General features: G+C 48.2%; 1 protein-coding gene across 1 annotated transcript; it reads left to right on the top strand.

The window, feature by feature from the left end:
• The first annotated feature begins 10,499 nt into the window (after window positions 1-10,499).
• On the top strand, window positions 10,500-13,131 carry PPDPF (pancreatic progenitor cell differentiation and proliferation factor). The gene is made up of 5 exons (XM_082293077.1): window positions 10,500-10,639; window positions 11,419-11,507; window positions 12,282-12,356; window positions 12,521-12,617; window positions 12,817-13,131. The coding sequence occupies exons 2-5, from the start codon at window positions 11,453-11,455 to the stop codon at window positions 12,926-12,928; spliced, it is 339 nt and encodes a 112-aa protein (XP_082149203.1). The 5' UTR covers window positions 10,500-10,639; window positions 11,419-11,452; the 3' UTR covers window positions 12,929-13,131.
• The last annotated feature ends 5,158 nt before the right edge of the window (window positions 13,132-18,289 follow it).

The raw sequence follows: 18,289 nt of genomic DNA, 5'->3' as shown, positions 1-18,289 counted from the left end.
TGAGGCAGCCTGGGAACTGCCCTCAGCAGAGTAATGGCTGGGTTTTACAATGAAGATGGGGATGGAGTAAATCCTGGTCACCTCTGCCAGGTGAGCGTGGGATGGACTGCTCCTGTCTCCTTTCCTTCTCCAGCAAACAGAATTTTAGTTTCCACCCCTTTTCCCAGGCAGGACGAAGGGAACTGGGCAGTGGCCTGTTCTGCACTGAAATAGAGCCTGGCGGCCCATCAGCCTATAAATAGTCTAGGACGTGAGTAGGAGAGAGGGCTGTCAGACCTGGCTAATCCCAGCTCCCTTAAGCCACTTTACCCCCAGCCCCGAGAGGCTTAAAGCCACAGCTGTGTGCCCAGGTTTGGCTGGCACTGGGGGCAAAGGACTTCACTGAATGCATGAGGTCCCTGGGGACCATCAAGCTCAACTGCCACGCCTGAGTGCAATAATTTTCCCTCACAAAAATGGTGTAAATTTGCCCTTAAATGTTCAGCTGTGTAAAATAACAGAGACCCGAGCAAGCAAAATCTGAGGGTGGCTGAAGTTTAGCACCTCATCTCCCTCCATCTGCCGTCAGATCCACGGCCCAGCTGAAACAATTCCCCTACATCATATTTAGGCTGGATTCACCCTCCCCATAAACCACCACCAAATGATTTAGGGTGACTCAAAAAAACAGAAATCCCCCTTCCCCCTGAAGGGACAGGCAGGCTGCACACAAACATGGCAGGGACTTCTTACTCCTTTCATCATCATCATCACCTCCACCCCATCCAGCCCCACAGCCCGAGTTGAGATTTGATGCTTTAAATGGTACTAAAATTTCAATTTGCCCATACATAACAACTGGAATTTATTTTTTTCTGCAAGAGGCCCCACACAGTGTGACTGGGAGAGGGAATAATCCACAGTGCTGGTAATTTGTATGGATCCGGGATGCGAACACCCCAGGCTGCCTGCCTGGCTCTGGGGGTGTTTCTGCCCGTGAGTGTTCAGTTCACTGAGCACTTGTGTGTTTCTCATTATAAAAGGGCTCCTCTGAAGGAGGTGGTTTGGGCAGGGTAGATGGCAGCCATGAGGAATGCCAGCCTGGATGTTACTCCAGAAGCTCTGCTCTCACTAGTGAAAAGCTGGGGCTGGACAGAGGGATGACTGTAAATTGCTGTTTTCTTTCTATGCAAAGAAATAGAGATACAGTCCTTGAAAGGAAGAAGCACAGCCCGGCCTCATGCAAGAGCCATCAGAAAAGCAGACCAAAGGTGTCCTACAGTACTCCATTTTTACTGCATAAAGAAGAATTCAAGATAAATAACTTTGCACCAGCACTAAGTTCAGTTTATTTCCTCACATGCTCTCCTAAAAGTCTAAACACAGCAAATAGGTATTATAATTAATATAGATTAAGTGTTATTGAGACTTTACCCAGTTCTGTCATGAAATGTAAATATTTTCCTTGAGTTAAGCCAGAAGTAAATCACGGCATTACATTTGATGTAATTTCAATGAGGTGTTTGTGATATCTCTGAATTGCAGGGGGAATATAAAAGCAAAATGTTGTCCGAGAGTGGTTTATTGCTGTGAAGCTCCTCTTTGCTTCTTTTTTTTCTGCTTCCACACCTTCTTTTCTCTCTCAGAGAGCTAAATAATGTGAGATCAGGAATTCTGCAGTCTGTTTTCAAACAGGGCTGCCTCTGGGCCCATGCAGGTTCCTCTGGGTGGCTGGTCTAACCTGGACAGCCTTTCTTGCCCTTTCCTGACATTCCTGCCCATCTCAGCTCCCATGACCACACGGAGACTGCAGAGCTGAGCCAGATGTGCCCTAATGTAGACTTGGTGCTCTGAATATCCAGATGTGCTCTAATGTAAACTGCTGCTCTGAATAGCCACAGCTCACTGAGAGCAGCAGACGAGCTCAGCTCCTGCCAAGGGAACTTGCAGTAGCCTGTGCTCCCAAAGCAGTCATCTCAAACAAATGACATTTCTCCCCCATCAACATTATTAAAGCCTTTCTGTCATCAGATCTATTTATCACTGTCTGTCTTCCCTTTCTCATATCACACATCTTGGTCTAATCAAATTCTTAAGATCAAGCATCTCTCATGAGGCAGCAGTTACAGCCTTCCTGTCTTTTCCAGCTATACACACATAATTATTAATAATAATAATAGTAATAAATAACTGTGCAGCTGGATGAATTATATTCATAAATTAATATACCACAATGCTTGACGTTATCTTCATACATACCCAAGAAAGATGACTGTGTATATTTCAAAGTCATTTTTCTGTTAGATAGAGGAGTAAAGGTTTTGATGTGTGCACAGTTAAGTAAAGTCAAGTGAGTGTAATGCAAAGCAAAACTTTCCCAAACCCACAGCATTTTTGCCAGAGCACAGAGCTGGCTGTGCCAACAGGAGGCTCTGCACGTGTGCGCAGTGCCCACAAACACAGATTCATTGCTGAAGCTGTGCAGACATTCCCGCTTCCATTTCTTCTTCCATCCGTGCTCCTGACAATTTACCAATGTTTTTAAATATAACTACTCACTTCCCTCCTTTCTGCAGAACTGCAATTTTGGAAACTGCCTAAATAAGTGATTTTTTTTTCCCCCTGTTTCCATTATACTGGGATCATTTTAACAGAGTAGAAGAAAATGCCACATAATATTCTGCCTTACACTTTAAAACACAATTATAGTCAAAATGTGAATCTAAAAATGGACTCATGGGACCAAAGTCTCAGACACTGTAAACTGGCACAGATTCATTCTCTTAGGCAGAACTGGAGTGTATTGCTGAGAATTTGACATAGCAGCTTTTATATCAATGAATTCATTTAAAACTGCAGTAGCTTCCAAGGAAAGGGTTTTCCTGTTCACCAGCCTGATAAACAAACTTGTAAATTTAGTATCAGAGTCCTTGATATTGTGTAAGTGGCTATAAACGATTCTGTAGTCAATTAACAATTCTGTTACTGATATATGAGCCAGATTTAAACTAGATCAGTCTCCCACGTTTGCACGACCTTGGTTTGTGCAGCAAATGCAGCTCTGAATTCAGGCAGCATTTTACCCTGGTAAACCCCAAAATTTATCACTAAACTTATGGACTTGACTCTGGACCATAACTGTACTCCATGAATTTTTATTCTTTAATTTATCTGGGCTTAAAGAAGTATTTATTTATGCAGACCTCCCACAATATTTATGTTTGTCCTCCAGGGAAGACATCAGGAAAAGCAGAGCCCTTCCCATCAGTGGCCATGACAGCACAGACACCAGGACAGAGGCTACACTGGGGGATAGAGCCTAAAACATAAATTAAGCCTTTTTTAGATCTGCAGGCGGAGTGGGCATGGCTTCATCCCACCTCTGAGTAGATCTAGTTCATCTCTAGTTCAACCTTTTCAGCCAGGTGTGTGCCAATATTCAATAATTTACACAGAACATTGCCTGCTTTTCATAAATGTTGCTGACTTTCACAGACAGCTCACTAGAAAGTTTCTATCTTCCCAGCAATAGGAATAGAGAGAACAATTCATATTAAATAAAGCAAACTCAAAAAAAGTCAAATGCATCTTTATATCTTTCTCATTTCCACGAAACGGGATCTACCTAGAGCTCTAATATCTCTAAATTTCTGATAATAGACCCCTAATGTCAATACACAATAAAAATAGGGGAAATATCTAAGTCAAATTCTTTTTTCCAATGTATTTAAAACACACCAGTGGTATCTTTAAGTGAGATCACACACCAGAGTGTCTCCACTGATGGCACTGGAAGCTGAGGGTTGTTACAGCATCAAAGATGAGAGGATATGTTACCCTTTAGAAACCCAGCTGGGTAACATGGAGAGCAACTCTTTTAGCACTGTTCTATATTTGAGGCTCTCCTAACTTGATTTATCAGAACAAGTGTTCTGTAACCAGTCTGCAGTTTTCGCCCCAAAAATGCACTGTCTAAACAAGATTCTGGCCCAGTAACTCCTCCTTCTTCCCCTGATCCACTATTGCTGCCACCAGTTTGGCATCACAAATTCACCCAATCAAAAAAATACTTTCTAGACCATTTGTTCATGTTGTTTTATCGCTTCCCTGTGTCTTGCAATTAAAAACTCCAAAGGAAATTAGCTTATCTTTCATTACAAACAAGACTGTTATCCCTGCCCCTGAAAATTTCTGCTTCTTTAAACTCCATCAAATAATACGGCTAGTTTGGGTTTTAGACTGTCAGTGAAAAAAACCACACAAGAAGATTGTGGTAATGGAGACCCCAGCTGACATCATCCTTTGTAATGTGTTTCATGTGCCCTCAGATCTTTTCATTAAATAATTCAGTGTCTGAAGGGGGGAGGACAGGACAGGGAAGAAATTGATTTTAGAATTCATCATTAAATGCCCTTGGTTTTTTTCCTTTTCTCCCCCTCTTTGTTTTTCTAACAACCGTGTGGCATTGTCTGTGGACAGAATCAGAGAGAGAACATCAGAGAGATTATTGGAGGGTTGGTGTCTATACATCAGTTTTAATGTTTAAAGCTTTATCATATAAGGTGTTTTCTGGGAACTCTTCATGGAAACTTACTTTTTTTTCAGTGCATGAAAATATCCCCACAGTCACACACAAACAAAAGAGGGATTTTTTGTTAAGTGCTCTCCAAGTGCATGGGCTGGGATGGCCTTTCCACCTCCACTGGCTACTCTCAGGTCAAGTGCCTCACTGCAGCACTACCACAGACTCCTAAAAGTATTTCCAGCTTTATGAACAAACTGATAATGTGCCAGTTTGAAAACAAACCAGTGGCAGATTGCAAGCCAGAATTATAATTTAACAGGAAAATTAAACTAAATGAAATAGAACAAAAACACTGACAGGGTCAGGATGCAACATGACACCCTCTTAGCCAGGGTGGTGGTGGCAGTCCAAATGAAGCGGTCCTGTTGTAGCAGGGATCCTGTAGAAGGGCCTGGTCTCCACCAGACAGCCCAGTAGTAGCTCTTATCCTGCAGGACTTTAGGTGGTAAAGGCTTCTTGTGCTGTTTCAAACCCCAGATTATATCCAGGTGGGAATGCTTGGCTCCTCCCCCTGGGCGGAGCAGCTCACAATGGAATGATGTCATTCTATGAGTCACGTGGTGGGTCCTTGATTGCCCATTGAACAAAGATAGCACCTGGAGGGAGCTTATCAGGGATGAGTCATGGTAGGAGATACCGATCACTGCCCCACCCAGTTTAACACCTGGTGAAGATGATCACAGAATACTGCTATTGGTTACGTCTTACACTGTAGGACATGATAGAAAACACCTCATGAGTGACCCTGCAATTACGTTGCATTGAGCCAGATCAGCCCAGTTATTGCCCCCTGCAATCTCCCCTGAGTCAGTTCAAATGCAAAGAGCACTGATAAACATTACTGGCAATCAAATAATAGTTAAGCCTCAACAATCATTTTTAACCTGTCTACTTTGGTAATAAGTCCAGGGACTGCCATTTGAAGATAATGAGACAGGTGTCAATGGCATGGATGTGTTTTAATCCCACAAAACTACAGGGAGGGCAGAGGAATCTGCAGAAGGTCTGAGTTAATTCTGTAAAGATCCCTGTGTCCTCAATGATGTCCTAAAAAAATCTTGTGAGGAGCACTCACATTTCTGTTTTGCTTAATGTAATGTAAATAAATAAATCAAGGAGCTGTGTCCCATCACAGAGATTACCTTGTGTTTGAAATTTCAGAGAAACACCAGCAAATTTATGTAAATATGTATGGGAAATGAAGTTTACATCATGGAGAGAAGATTTGCCTGGAGAATATTGTTGGATGCTCTGTGAGAAACAGCCCTTCCAAAAATCCTCATCTGGCACAGTGTCGGTCTCCTCTGCTCCAGCTGAAGCCAAGGGTAGCAGAGAGAACCAGGCAGGGTCACCTGAGCCAGTCCCCAGGGGCTGAGTGGCAGTTTTGGAATGACACCTGGAGCGCCATTCCAAACAGAAGTAACAGTGTGACTCCAAGGCTGGTATTTATTGTGCAGAAAACATGTAGCCATTACTGGGAGCTTGTCAAACTGTGCCTGGCAAATTACATACATGGGGAATTTTGGGTTGTTTCACTCCTGTTTGTTAAACCATTAAGAACTGGTTCTGATCACCCAAAAACGCATTTTTAAATCAAAATGCTGGTATGCAATTTCTGATTTGTTTATGAGCTGCACCAGGCACTCGATGTATTACTCTAGAGATCCCGTGGGCTTGGGACAGAAATCCATTTCCCCTTCCACATGGACAAAGATGCCCAGCTGCTTCAGGTCCCACAGGTTGAATGGGAGTGGGAGGTAGTCAGGGTAGTAATATTCGGAATCTTTAAATTCCATTCCAGGGACATGTTACAAATAAACCGGGTCGATTTCTTCAGCTCTGAGGATGAGTTCTTGTGGTGTGCAGGGAGAGGAGGGAATGAAAATCTGTTCTGAGTTTGAGAGGTAACTGGTACTATCATCTTCAGTCCGGATTTTTCTCCCATTACTTTTTTTTTAAAAAAAAAAACAGTCCGGGTTTTCCCAAGAATCCATTCCGTACTCCGGGAAAAATCCAGTCCGGGTTTTTTCCCCAATCCATTCCGTGTTCTGGGAAAATACCAGTCCGGGTTTTTCCCCATTCCGTACTCCAGGAAAAATCCAGTCCGGGTTTTTTTCCCCATTCCGTACTCCAGGAAAAGTCCAGTCCGGGTTTTTCCTGCAGCCTGCATCCCGGATGGAATTGTCCCCTTTTTTTCATGGCTCCCCGTGTCCGGCAGGAGCCGGGGTGTGCTGAGCTGCACCCTCCACCCCACACTGCAACACTGGAACTTTCTCCAAGAAAATTCAGTGGTGCCATCCTGAGAGAAAACACAACCCAGCAACAAACAGAGCAGCGCCTCACTTTTAATGTAGCAAATATACGGTACCTTTGAATTACAAGGTCACTTTCCCATGGAATTACTAGCAAAAATATCCACAAAAAGTTCAAATAAATAAGAACACATGAATACCAACATCAAAAACTTAATTGATTAATTTTTAAATGGGAAACCACATTTTTAATGTGAAGCAGAAAATCAAGCCTTTTTCATTCCCAAATAATGTTGAAAATATCAGAATGTATCAGGTCTTCATAACATTTAAAGGGAAGTTCTTCAGATTCAAACATTATCCATTCTACAATGTTCAAAATGACCAGAAAATCCCACCCTACCTGCATTTATTACGTTACCACTTCTGTAATGATAAAAGCTCATCAATTAGGAGGTGCTCTATGGGAATGCAAGGTTGAAGAGGGTGGTTTTCAACTTGAAATAATCAATAATTTAGTTTTGATCAATTCTAATTTCTATGCAAATCAATGTGGTAACCCTGGCCCATCTATTAAGTGAAGCCCACACTGAATGAACTTGATCACACAAGCAGTCTAAATTAAATTCAGACCTGTAATTCAATACTAAAGGGAAAAATTACCTGTGACGGTCAAAAGCTGGACTCAGTGACACCAGGAGTGGGGCCCACTGACAGAATTAGGAACACTGAGATGTCAAACGTTCCCCCAATATCCCAGGAGCAGCTAAACAGCACAGGAGGTGATGCACTTTTGATACCTTGAGTATTTTTAAAATATATTGTCTGCAATATGGCAATTTCCATAAGAATTCTGTTGCACAGTATGCATTTATTTATGCACACCACATATTCATGCCTGTCAGATGTCTGCGTGAAGATCTACTTTAGTGGACTCCAAATGATGCCTCTTTCCCTGGTGTTGAAACACAAACAGCAAAATTTCTCATGCTTTAAAACCATCCCCATTAGCACAACCTCCTTAAGCAGTTAATTCCTGCTCTAGGATATATTTGTAGCATGGCTGGGATATGGCTTAAGGAAAAAGATCCTACAGAAATCTGCAATCTGGTCTGTCTCCAATTTTCCCTTCCTGCAAATATTTTCTGTTTGCTTCCTCATTATTCCTCAGTGAGATTCTCTGCTGTAACATAATTCACATAGAACGGTTTATGTTCGTCGTCGTCATTGCCTTGGAAGACTACAATTAAAATCTTTCCCTGCTCCTAAATGTTGCCACTGTTGTGTGTTCTCCGAGCGAGCATTGTAAATGAAAAATGAGGAAGGGAGGTCACATGAACAGAAGAGAAAGAACACAGAAAAAAATCCTGTGCATTTTCCTCCTTAAATCACAATAAAGATCATTAAACCCCCAAAAACAAGGGAATAATACTCAATAGAACAGAGCTTACACTAACAAACTGCATGAAATCTTCCTTCTGGTGTTTCCTTCCCCTCCTTTAATTTAGTTGTAAACTAGCTTGGAATAAATTCTGGAGTCTCCAAATATGCATTGAGATGAGTGAGACACAGGGAAAAATCTGGTTAGAAATAATCTGTAGGTAAGGCTGCATTTTCCAAACAATACTCTGACTTCATGTCCCCATGAGAAAGACTCCGTTCATCATCTAAAAGGCTGTAATTAATTGGGAAAAAAAATTACAGGGTGATTAGTGGGACACACATGGGAGGTGAGATAGACTATTAAATTTATTTCCAAGAGGAGATGTGGAAAGTATTAAATTTCCTTGTCCAAGTAACCTTAGTTAATATACATTGATCAACTAGTGCTTCGGATATGTGCACGGCTTATCAGTTTATCAGCATCTCAAGGTTTTGTGCCAATTATTCTCACATGTTCTCAATAAAATAATAATAGCAAAAAGGACAAAAAAATAAATGGGAAGATCCATCTTTCAGTGACTACTACCACCTCAGTAGATCAATACGTGTCATAAAATTCTTATCACTTGGAAAACAGAAATCCTTTTATGGCAATAAATCTTTAGTATTTTAGTTACTTAGATCAGTCATGAGGGACCCAGGAAATTTCAGACAGGCACAGAAAAAAATCCTAAAATTAATCCAAAGTAATTGTGAAAACCATGTGATCTGATGTTAAAACTTTCACCTGTTTCATGGGTTTGAGACTTTTGTCCAGATTTTCAATGCCTATTTAATGGGACAGATTCTGATTTTACCTTGTGATGGAATTCTGTAAAACAAGTAAAATAAAGCTAATGTGCTGTTTTATGTTACTGACAATCAGAGAATAGTCAAATCCTGCGCTTTGGAATTGGAACATGACAACTGTCATAGCAAACAATACAATTTGTGCCAAATACAGGGTAGATTATTGCTGCTGCAAGCCATGAGCAATAGCAGGTGTTACAACACAAAGTCCTGTGGTTTTTGTGGGTTTTTCCACATTTCCACACTAGATCTTTTTTTTTTTTTTTTAGCTAGTAGAACAGGATGTTGCCATGGCAGTGGACAGTGTGGCCTTCTTCTTGGGTCAGCTGGGGACATGGCTCACATGGAGTGTCCCCATGCTGGGGTGGTCATACCCCACTGAGAAACACACCCTCGGCCCTTTTACTGCCCCATGAGCTGAGCAGGGAGATCGATGCCCTGGAGCAACCCAGGGCTGCCTCCCCTGGCACTGGTTCCTCATTCTGGTGCTTAAAGAATAACTCCAGATTAATGAGAAAAAACACAGACTGGGGGAGGAGTGAACCTTGTTGCATTGGGAGTTTGTGCCAGAACCACCCCAGGCTGCAAGGTGGGCTCCCTTCTGCCTCCAATCCCTGAAATGGTTAAAGTATCACCCCCCAAAAAAATGCTCTTTTCCACAGCTGCACTCAAAGTGCAGGATTTTACTGCAGATCTTCAGTATGCTGGGCTGCAGAGCTGTGCACTGGAGCATTACTGAATTTTAGGGGAGAAAAAAATGAGTAACATTTTAGGTATATCAAGTACCAAACTGCCTTTGCAGAGATACCCCAAGGCTCTGGCATCTCTCCGAGTGTTTCGTTCTCAACCCCATTTCCATTCCATACAGAAAGAAATTTTCTGTGAAGTTTCCGTTCCTCTTACACAGATCTGCTTCCTTGTACACACATCCACTGCCTTGTCTCTCCCAGACTCACATCCCACAAAACCAGTGATTTATGGAGCAGGATTGTTCACCGGTGCCCAAACACGGAGGAGCTGGACTGTGGTGCAGGTTGTACTTTGGCCTTGTTGCAAGCTTATCCTCTGAAATAAGGCGTTCCTTCCCAAAACTGATAAAGCCCAGCCAGCTTGGAATCCCTCGAATCCGTATTTATTTATTTTTCACGTTTACCCTCATTTAAAAGGCGGCACCGCTTGAAAGGAGAAAAAAAAAAAAAAAAACTTCACCAGCTCAGAACGGGAGCTGAACCACCACAAAGGCAAAGGGCGGGCAGGATTTCCAATCCCCTCTCTCCGGGGGATTGTTGGGCCGTTCCGCGGCTGGTCCGCGCGGCTTTGGGGGGCTGTCCCCGCTCCCCGTCGCGACAATCGCGACCCCTCGGGTGGCAGGGGCGTGTCCGGCCCCGCCCCCGCTGCCATTGGCGGCCGCCGGGAGGGCGCGGCCGGAGCGGATAAAGGCTCCGAGCGGGGGCGGAGCGGCAGCGCCGCGGCTCAGGCCGTGCGGTGCGAGCGGACAGCGGCCGCCGCCCCGGACCCCCTGCCCTGCCCTGCCCTGCCCGCCGGACCCCGCACGCCGGACCCCGCACGCCGGACCCCGCACACAGCCCAGGTGCGCTGCCCGCGGGGGGAACGGGGCGGCCCCGAGCGAGCGATCGGCGCGTTTGCTTTGCCAGGGGGCTGCGCTGGGACTTGCCCGTGCCTCGGTTTCCCCGCTGAGGAAAGGCTGCTTCTCCCGGATGCGGCTCGGTGTCCGCCAGCTGTTGGCAGCTGGGACATTTGGCCCCCTGAGCCTTTTTAAGAGCTTTCTGGGGGAAGAAGGGGTCAGACTGTGGGAAGAGCCAGCTGCTGGCAGGAAGGTGGTTTGTACCCGGAAGAGGCAAAAAACTTCCCCAGTTCAGAACATTTCACCACATTAAAGGCAGGCAGGTTTGTACCGGCTGTGGGTGATGTACCGGCTGTGGTTTGTACCGGCTGCTGAGGACAGGCTGGGGCTGGAGCTCCTTGCAGGAACAGCCCCGGTATGTGCCCCAGCTGAATGTTTCTTTGCTCCTTATGCAACATCCGCCTGGGATTTTGTAACTCCAGATGTTGATCCAAGGAGGGGAGCTGGATTTCTGCAAGAAAAACACCCTGGAAGGAAGGGGGGTCGGGAAGGGGCTGTGCAGACTGTGCTCTGGGCAGGCGGTTGTGGATGAGGGGAATTATTTTGGTTTTGCACATAGCTCTTGGAGCTCTGTGGATTTAATCCACGTGCAGTGAGCACCAGCCACCGTTCCCAGTGCAGGGTTGCACATCCCTTTTCTCCAGAAGTCATATTGGTTCCATTTACACCCCTGCAGCTTTCGGGGGTGCAGGGGTGGGTGCTAACAGCTGCCTCTGTGCTCTCAGGTTTAGATCTGCACAAGAACCAAGATCAGGAACCATGGCATCCATTCCATCCAGCGGCTCCCTCATGGCCACGCACAACTATCGCAGAAGTAAGGGCAGGCTGGGGGCCGGCGTGGGCTTGGGGTGGTGGGTGAGCATATGGGGGATCTCTGCCAGGTGTGGGGGATGTGGCTCCTGCAGAGATGGAGCTGAGCTCAGGTCTGTGCTTTCAGCTGCAGCCCCATGTGAGCATTTGCTGAGAAAAGGGGACAGCCAGCAGTGTCCGTGCTGCTGCCCAAGCCCCCCTTTGGGCTTGCTGGTGAGGGGGCTCAAATCTCCTTCACTTGTTACGAGGGTTGTAAGGGCCAGAGTGGATGGTTTCACCTTGCACTGTTGCTTCAGAAATGAGCTGCTAAACCAGTCCGGGCAATGGTAGCTCCTCGTACCTCATCCAGGGGAGACTTTCTGGTTTAATGGATTGCTTAAACCAGAGGGAATTAAAGTATTCCCCCTGAGCTGAAACAAGCAGCAAGCTCGTAGCTGTTGTACTAAAAGCACATGGATTATACACAGGAATTTGCATCCTCGTGGCCTCAATTCATCTGCAGAGGCCTCTCAAAGCCACTAAACTATGTCCTTGGGGTTGCAGTTTTTTTCCTACAGAGGTGTTCAGGTGTTTTTCTGCTCCCTGCTCTTGGAATCTCCCCAGTATTCCCTTCCTAGTGGTTTTTATTGGCCTGGCCCTAAACTGGGCAAGTACTGGAGCGAGTTAGTGATGAGGCTGAGCAATAGCACCCAGGGACAGCCATGCCAAGGCTGTGCTTTCCTTCTTGTGGCATGACCATGGCTCAGCAGTGGTTCTGATGGCCATGATTTTTCCACAGGGCGCCTGAGCTCCACATCCAGCACCAGCTCCTGCAGCTCAGAGTACTCTGGGGAGGTCACCCCCCATGGCCTGGGTAAGTGTCACCTGTCCTGGCCCAGGGAGACACTGCTCCCAGTCCCTCTTTGGGAAATCTTACTGGAGGTGACCCAGCCTCTCCTGTGGGATGAGGCTGGGGTGGCCATGGGGCTGCCCAGGTTGCAGTGACCTGGATTCTCCCTGTCATGCACTGCTCCCCAGACCTGCCCAAGTCTGACCCCGGCCAGTGGTGGGCCAGCTTCTTCTTTGGGAAGACGACTCACCCAGCCATGACAACGGTGTCAGAGTCCCAGGAGAGGTGAGTGCTTAGAGGTGACACAGGGGAGCACCAATGCAGCACCCAGGGCACTTGGGAACATCCCCGCTGCATCCCCGAAGGTGCATTCTGACCCAATGGGCCATGTCCATGCCCAGGGCTGCAGGAATAAATGCAGAGCAGTAACGCCACATTTCGGGGTTGGCATGATTGCTGACTCTCTCTCTGCTCTGTGTTGCAGCTTGGGAGCTCTGCGGGTGGCCACAGGACCGATGGCCTGTGCCCTGGTGGCAGCCCCGGGCGCGGGACGGAGGCGCCACGTCAGCGAGTCCAGCGCGGGGCCCTCGGTGTGAGCGGGTCGGCGGCTGCTCCCCCCCGCCCCTGTAGAGTAGCTGGCTGCTCCAAGGAAAAGGTGCTGCTTTCTGATGGAGAAGTGCAGCAACCCCGACGATTCCACTCCGGCCTTTTTTACTCTCTCCCAGTGTAACTAAGCCCTCCCAAAGCTTTTCCTAAACTTGTACAATGGCAACGAATAAACTTGAGCAGCCTTTTAAAACGCTGTGGGTTGTTCATTGTCTGTGGAGGGGGGAGCAGAGCGGTGCTGGGGGTGTTGGTGGGGCTGGACCAGGACACAGCACGGCTCCTGGCCGCAGAGCAGGATGCAGTGGTGCCAGATACCACGTGCTAGCCTGACTCACTGGGCCGTGTGTGTTTTGCACGTGAGCAGGATCTGGCTGGGCTGTGGTGGTGTTGCAAACGCCTTCCCTCACCCTCTTCTCTCCTTACTTGGCTACACAGCCTGCCGCTGCTGGCACTGAACTTGTTTTGCTCCCCAAACACGTGGCTGCCCTGCTCTGCTTTGGTACCTCGAGGGGCAGGAGCGAGTGCCAGGGCCTGAGCAGGTGTGGCTGGGGCTGGGGGGAGGATTTGGGTGCACAGTGACGCCTCCATAATGATGAGAGAGATAAGGCTTGCTCAGGACATGCATTTTGTGGATCTGGATATCGGGCCAGAGCTCATGGTGTGGATGGCAGCTCAGGGGCTGCACTCGGTTTGGCAGCCCTGGATCCCAGCTGGCCCATGTGCTGCACTGCCCCGAGTGCTGTTTTGCCTGATTTTTGCCTTCAAATTACTCAGTTTGGCTGTTTGATCCTTCTGAGAGCTGGGAAAACAAGAGCCTGCAGGTGCCTGCACGAAGGGAGCAACTTTGTTCCTGCTGGAAAGTAAAAAAAACTTGGCAGAGGTTGATTTAAAGGTGCCAAATGTTCCTGCTCTGCTTCTCGCCACAGCATGAGGAGTGGGGCTGTCCCTGCGTGCACCAGGGGCTGCAGCTGAGGCCATGGGACCCTTGAGCCATGATTTTCCCTCCTGGTGTCCCAGGCAGGCAGGGAAAAGGGCAGGGAGCAGCTGGGGGCACGTGGCTGCTCTGTTTTCTGTCTGCTCTGCAGGGGCATCCAGGGTCACTTCCAGCTCTGTTGTTTCTGACAGTGGAAAGTGTTGAGTAAGCTTTTCACTGAGCTCTGCTTCCCCAGGCACAGGTCCTTGTTTTTGGGGCAGAGGGTCTGTGTCCCCTGTGCCTTGGAGGGGCCAGAGCAGCACTGGCACCTCTGCTCCCCCTGTGTAAGTGTGTGCATCCAAGGAGAATGGCTTCAGGGGGGTTCCAGCAGTCTGGAACAGTTTGGACCCCAGGGGCTGCCAGCACCCTGAGGGTGACCCCCCATGTTCATGGCAGCAACTGATCGGATGTGACTTCCAGTGGGGCAGCAAACTGCTGTTGTTGGGAGGGCTGCACATCCCAGGAAGCACATGGCAGCCTTTAAACTTCCCTAAACATGGGGAAATAAAGATAAAATAGACCCTTTCTGAGAAAGAGCAGGCAAGGCTGGTTCAAAGTGTGGCTGAGGCACCTCTCCAGGGTCTTCCCATGCCCCAGCAAAGCCCTTTGGGTGCTGCTCACCCCCAGGCTGCATCAGGGATCTCCTCTGATCCTGGTTCCTAGCAAAAGCAACATATTTTGGAGAGACAAGTATTTTTTTGCAAGCCTGGAAATCAGTGTGGACACACAAAGGTAAAGTCAATATTACTGTATTTGCTTGATCATGGAGGGACAAACCCAGCAACTGTCCCCAGGCACCCAGGGGAGGCAGTCACAGAGCAGAGGCACCAATCCTACATCCCTGGCTTTCATCTGGGCACATTCCCCAGCCTGATCCAGCTCTAAGTGAGCTGCTCTGTGATGCCATGAGCACATGGATGCTGCCCTATCCAGGTTTTGGATGCTGGATGGCAGTTAAGTTCATTCCCACATTGCTCTGGGGTGGGTTGGATTTACAGCAGGGACTGCAGCACCTGTCAGTGGCTGCCCTTGTGCCCACGGTTCCCTGTCCAGTGAACCAAAACTGCCTGGAAAAACCCTGCAGAATCCAAGGCTGTGTTTCTGAATGTCTGCAAAGTGTCACAGACTCAGACTCCTTCTCTGCTGGGAGTGAAGATACAGGGAGAGTCCAGATGCCCCTAGATGTGCTCCTGGGCAGCTTCATGGCATTTCTGAGGGCAAAGCCCTTGGCATTGCCTTTTTTGCTTGGGGTTGAAAGGCTTTTAGGCTCTTTCTTTCCCCTTCACAGCATTCAGACATATTTTGGAAAAGCATTTGACAGCCAAGCATGTTTATTTTTGTCCTGTTTCCATCTTCACTGCTGTGGGTGTCTCTCTTCTCAAGTAACAAGTGATGAGAGAAAACTCTCATTTCACAATGCCGTGGAACAGCCTCAGGTTGTGCCAGGAGAGGTTTAGGTTGGATATCAGGACAAACTTTCACACTGAAAGAGTTACCAAGCATGGGAACAGGCTGACCAGGGCAGTGGAGTCCCCATCCCTGGAGGGGTTTAACAGACCTGTGGATGTGGCACTTGGGGTTAGTGGTGGGCTCGGCAGTGCTGGGGGAATGGTTGGACTCGATGGTCTTAGAGGGCTTTTTCAACCTAAGTGATTCTATGATTCTAGCTGATTTCCTGTGTCCTCATGCTGCTGCTGTGGTGGGATAGCAAGGGAAACATTGGGCAGTAGAAGCAAGACAATCAAAGGGGTTCCCCATACACGGCACCCCTCCCTAAGCAATCCCCTTCTTCCTATAGGGCTTGATATTGGAGGGGCAAGCACCCACCTCCCATGGCATCAGATCCACTGGGACTGATGTACCCACCTCTGCTCCCTCTGTGGTGTTTTGACTGTTGTTAATTCACATATTTGCTCAAAACTCGCTGGTGTTTTCTGCTCACTCTCATCCCTTGCAGCAGCCCTCGTGCCACCCCGCCACCTCCAGTGAGAAGTATTTCTTTACATTCCCTGCCTCTTGCTGCTGGGGGTTGTTTTGGTTTGGTTTATTTCCCTCCAGCAGCCTTGCTTCCCCCTCACCCTTCAAAGGCTGATGTGGGACCTTAAAAATAGAAATGAGCTGTGCAGCTGAAATACATCGCATTAGCCTGAGGCTGCTTCCAAATGCCACTGGGTCATGGCTCCGATCCTTGAATCTGCAAACGGGGCACATGCCAGGCTGCAAATGGAGCAGGAGATACCTGTAACAACAGGACCAACAACAGGATTTGCAATGCCCACTCTGGAGTGGTTCCGGAAGGACTGGGACCCCAGCATTCCTGCCTTTGTGGAATGGACTTAAGGAAAAACCTGGTTCCGTTTTTTTGGGGGGAGGAGGGCTGCAGTGCCCAGCCCAGGCTGAGATCCTGGCAGCAGATAGGAAAATTTGGGCTCCCCACCCCCGGCCACCAAGTTTATCTACTTTTATAAAGCAAGTAAGACTCGGAGAAATGCCAGAACCCAGCAGACCATGCTGGAGGGAAAATCCAGGCTGCGGATTGGCTTTTCATGCAGCAGAGGAGGAGGAGGAGGAAGGAAAACTGCTGTGGGGGCAGCACCGTGTCATCACATCCCCATATTCCCCCTCCACATCCCCAAGAGGTCACCGTGACTGCTGAGTGACCTGGTTTTGGGCGATATGTCTGACGGGCTGGTGCCCTGCCAGCCCCACGGGCTTCTCCAGGTACCCCACCATGGACAGCTGAGCCCCACACCAGCCCCATCACCCCATACACACCCTTCTCCTCCTGCTTATTTTTGAGCTCCATCTGGTGGCAGCCAGACCTGCAAATTTACTGTCTTAATTGCTGTTTGACAGCCTGGTCTAGAGGAAAGTGTCCCTGCCCATGGCAGGAGGCTGGAACAATATGATCTTGAAGGTCCCTTCCAACCTAAACCATTCTGTGATTCTGTGCTACATCAGCCCCACCGTGCCTGCATCAGGCATGTTCCTGCCCTTCCTTAGTGTGCCATAGCCCTTCACCTGCTGGATGTGGCTTCAGTCTTTAGTTTCCTGCAGGAGAGGACCTGGGCTGTGCATGGGTGTGCTCTCTGCTCCAGTGTTTGATCAGGCTGCAAAATGTTTGAGTAAGGTGAGGATTTCCTCTTGCAACCATGCCCAAACCCAGCCTGGTACTTTTTCCACCTGGGAACACTCTAACCAGGAGCTGCTGCCTTCCCAGGACAGGGCTGCAGCTCTGTGGGCATGAACAGAACAGGCTTTATCCCACCCCTAAACCACATTCCTGCCTCCCCTTTCCAGGCCCCTCGTGCTTGGAGACTTGTTCAATTAACAGCCAGACTTGTTTCTGCTCTTCTGCACAGCACGGACGCTGCCCAGGCGTGGGGAATGTTGCATAAACTTTATTAACTTTATAAATTTCAACGCTGCTGTTGGCTCAGTCCCACTGGTCACCTGCAAACAGGCAAAATGGGCTTGTCAGGAGGAATTCTAAACCTCTGCCAGTTGCCTTTCACCCACAGCATGTCTGCTCCTGCCACCAGTGCCACAAATGTGTTAGGGCTCCAACAGCCCCACTCGGGCTGCCCCTGCCTGCACCAGCCTGGAGCCTTGGCATTGCTCCTAGTGAGGCTTTTCCATGTGTCCTTCCACTGCTGCCAAGGACAGCCCAGCCTCTGGGAGAGTGCACGGGCAGGGGGGCAACAGGCACTTGGCTGGAGCAAACTCTGCCCCGGCTTGGGAGGGACCAGAGGCTCAAGGTCCCCCTGCAAGGCCATATCCTGGGATCAGGGAGGAGCTGGGGGCAGTGGGAGTATCTCTTGGTCTGTCCCATGGGTGGGATAAAGAGAAAAACAGGGTGATGTAGTGTTTTACCTTTGCTGCCTGCACCTGGGATAAGGAGGCATTCAGTATTTGAACCCAGACATTCATTTTTCTTGGAATAGCCACACGATGGTGAGTGAGACAAGAACCCAGAGTGGAGCAGCCCAGTCAGGAGCTGACTGTGCAGAGTCCTCGGGGCATGTGGGGCTGCTGCCTGGGAAAGGGGCAGCAGAGGCACACAAGGGTACTTGGATGAACAGAGTCCAAAGAGACACAAGAATGGTTTTATCTGTGGTTGCAAGAGTGGGACTGGTTGCAAATCAGTGCTTCCTTGAACCTGTCCTTGATGGATTCCTTGAATCCATCCCTGAAAGTTTTCACACCCAGGTTGGATGGAGCTTGGAGCAGCCTGGTCTAGTGGAAGGTGTCCCTGCCCATGGAACTTTAAGGACCCTTCCAACCCAAGCTGTTCCATGATTCCTGGGAGGGAGTTTCAGCGTGCTGAGGGAGGAGCATCCAGCAATGCCCTGCAAGGACTCCTGTGGGTGGATGCACA

This window comes from Coloeus monedula (assembly GCF_965178545.1).
Source record: "Coloeus monedula genome assembly, chromosome: 17".
NCBI lineage: Eukaryota > Metazoa > Chordata > Aves > Passeriformes > Corvidae > Coloeus > Coloeus monedula.
This window is presented reverse-complemented; position numbering and strand designations above follow the sequence as displayed.

Excerpts from the sequence above, each read along its gene's own strand:
- PPDPF (XM_082293077.1), top strand. The coding sequence starts at position 11,453 with ATGGCATCCATTCCATCCAGCGGCTCCCTCATGGCCACGCACAACTAT. Across the intron at positions 12,357-12,520 it reads GGTCACCCCCCATGGCCTGG|ACCTGCCCAAGTCTGACCCC; the intron begins GTAAGTGTCACC and ends ACTGCTCCCCAG. Across the intron at positions 12,618-12,816 it reads GTGTCAGAGTCCCAGGAGAG|CTTGGGAGCTCTGCGGGTGG; the intron begins GTGAGTGCTTAG and ends TCTGTGTTGCAG.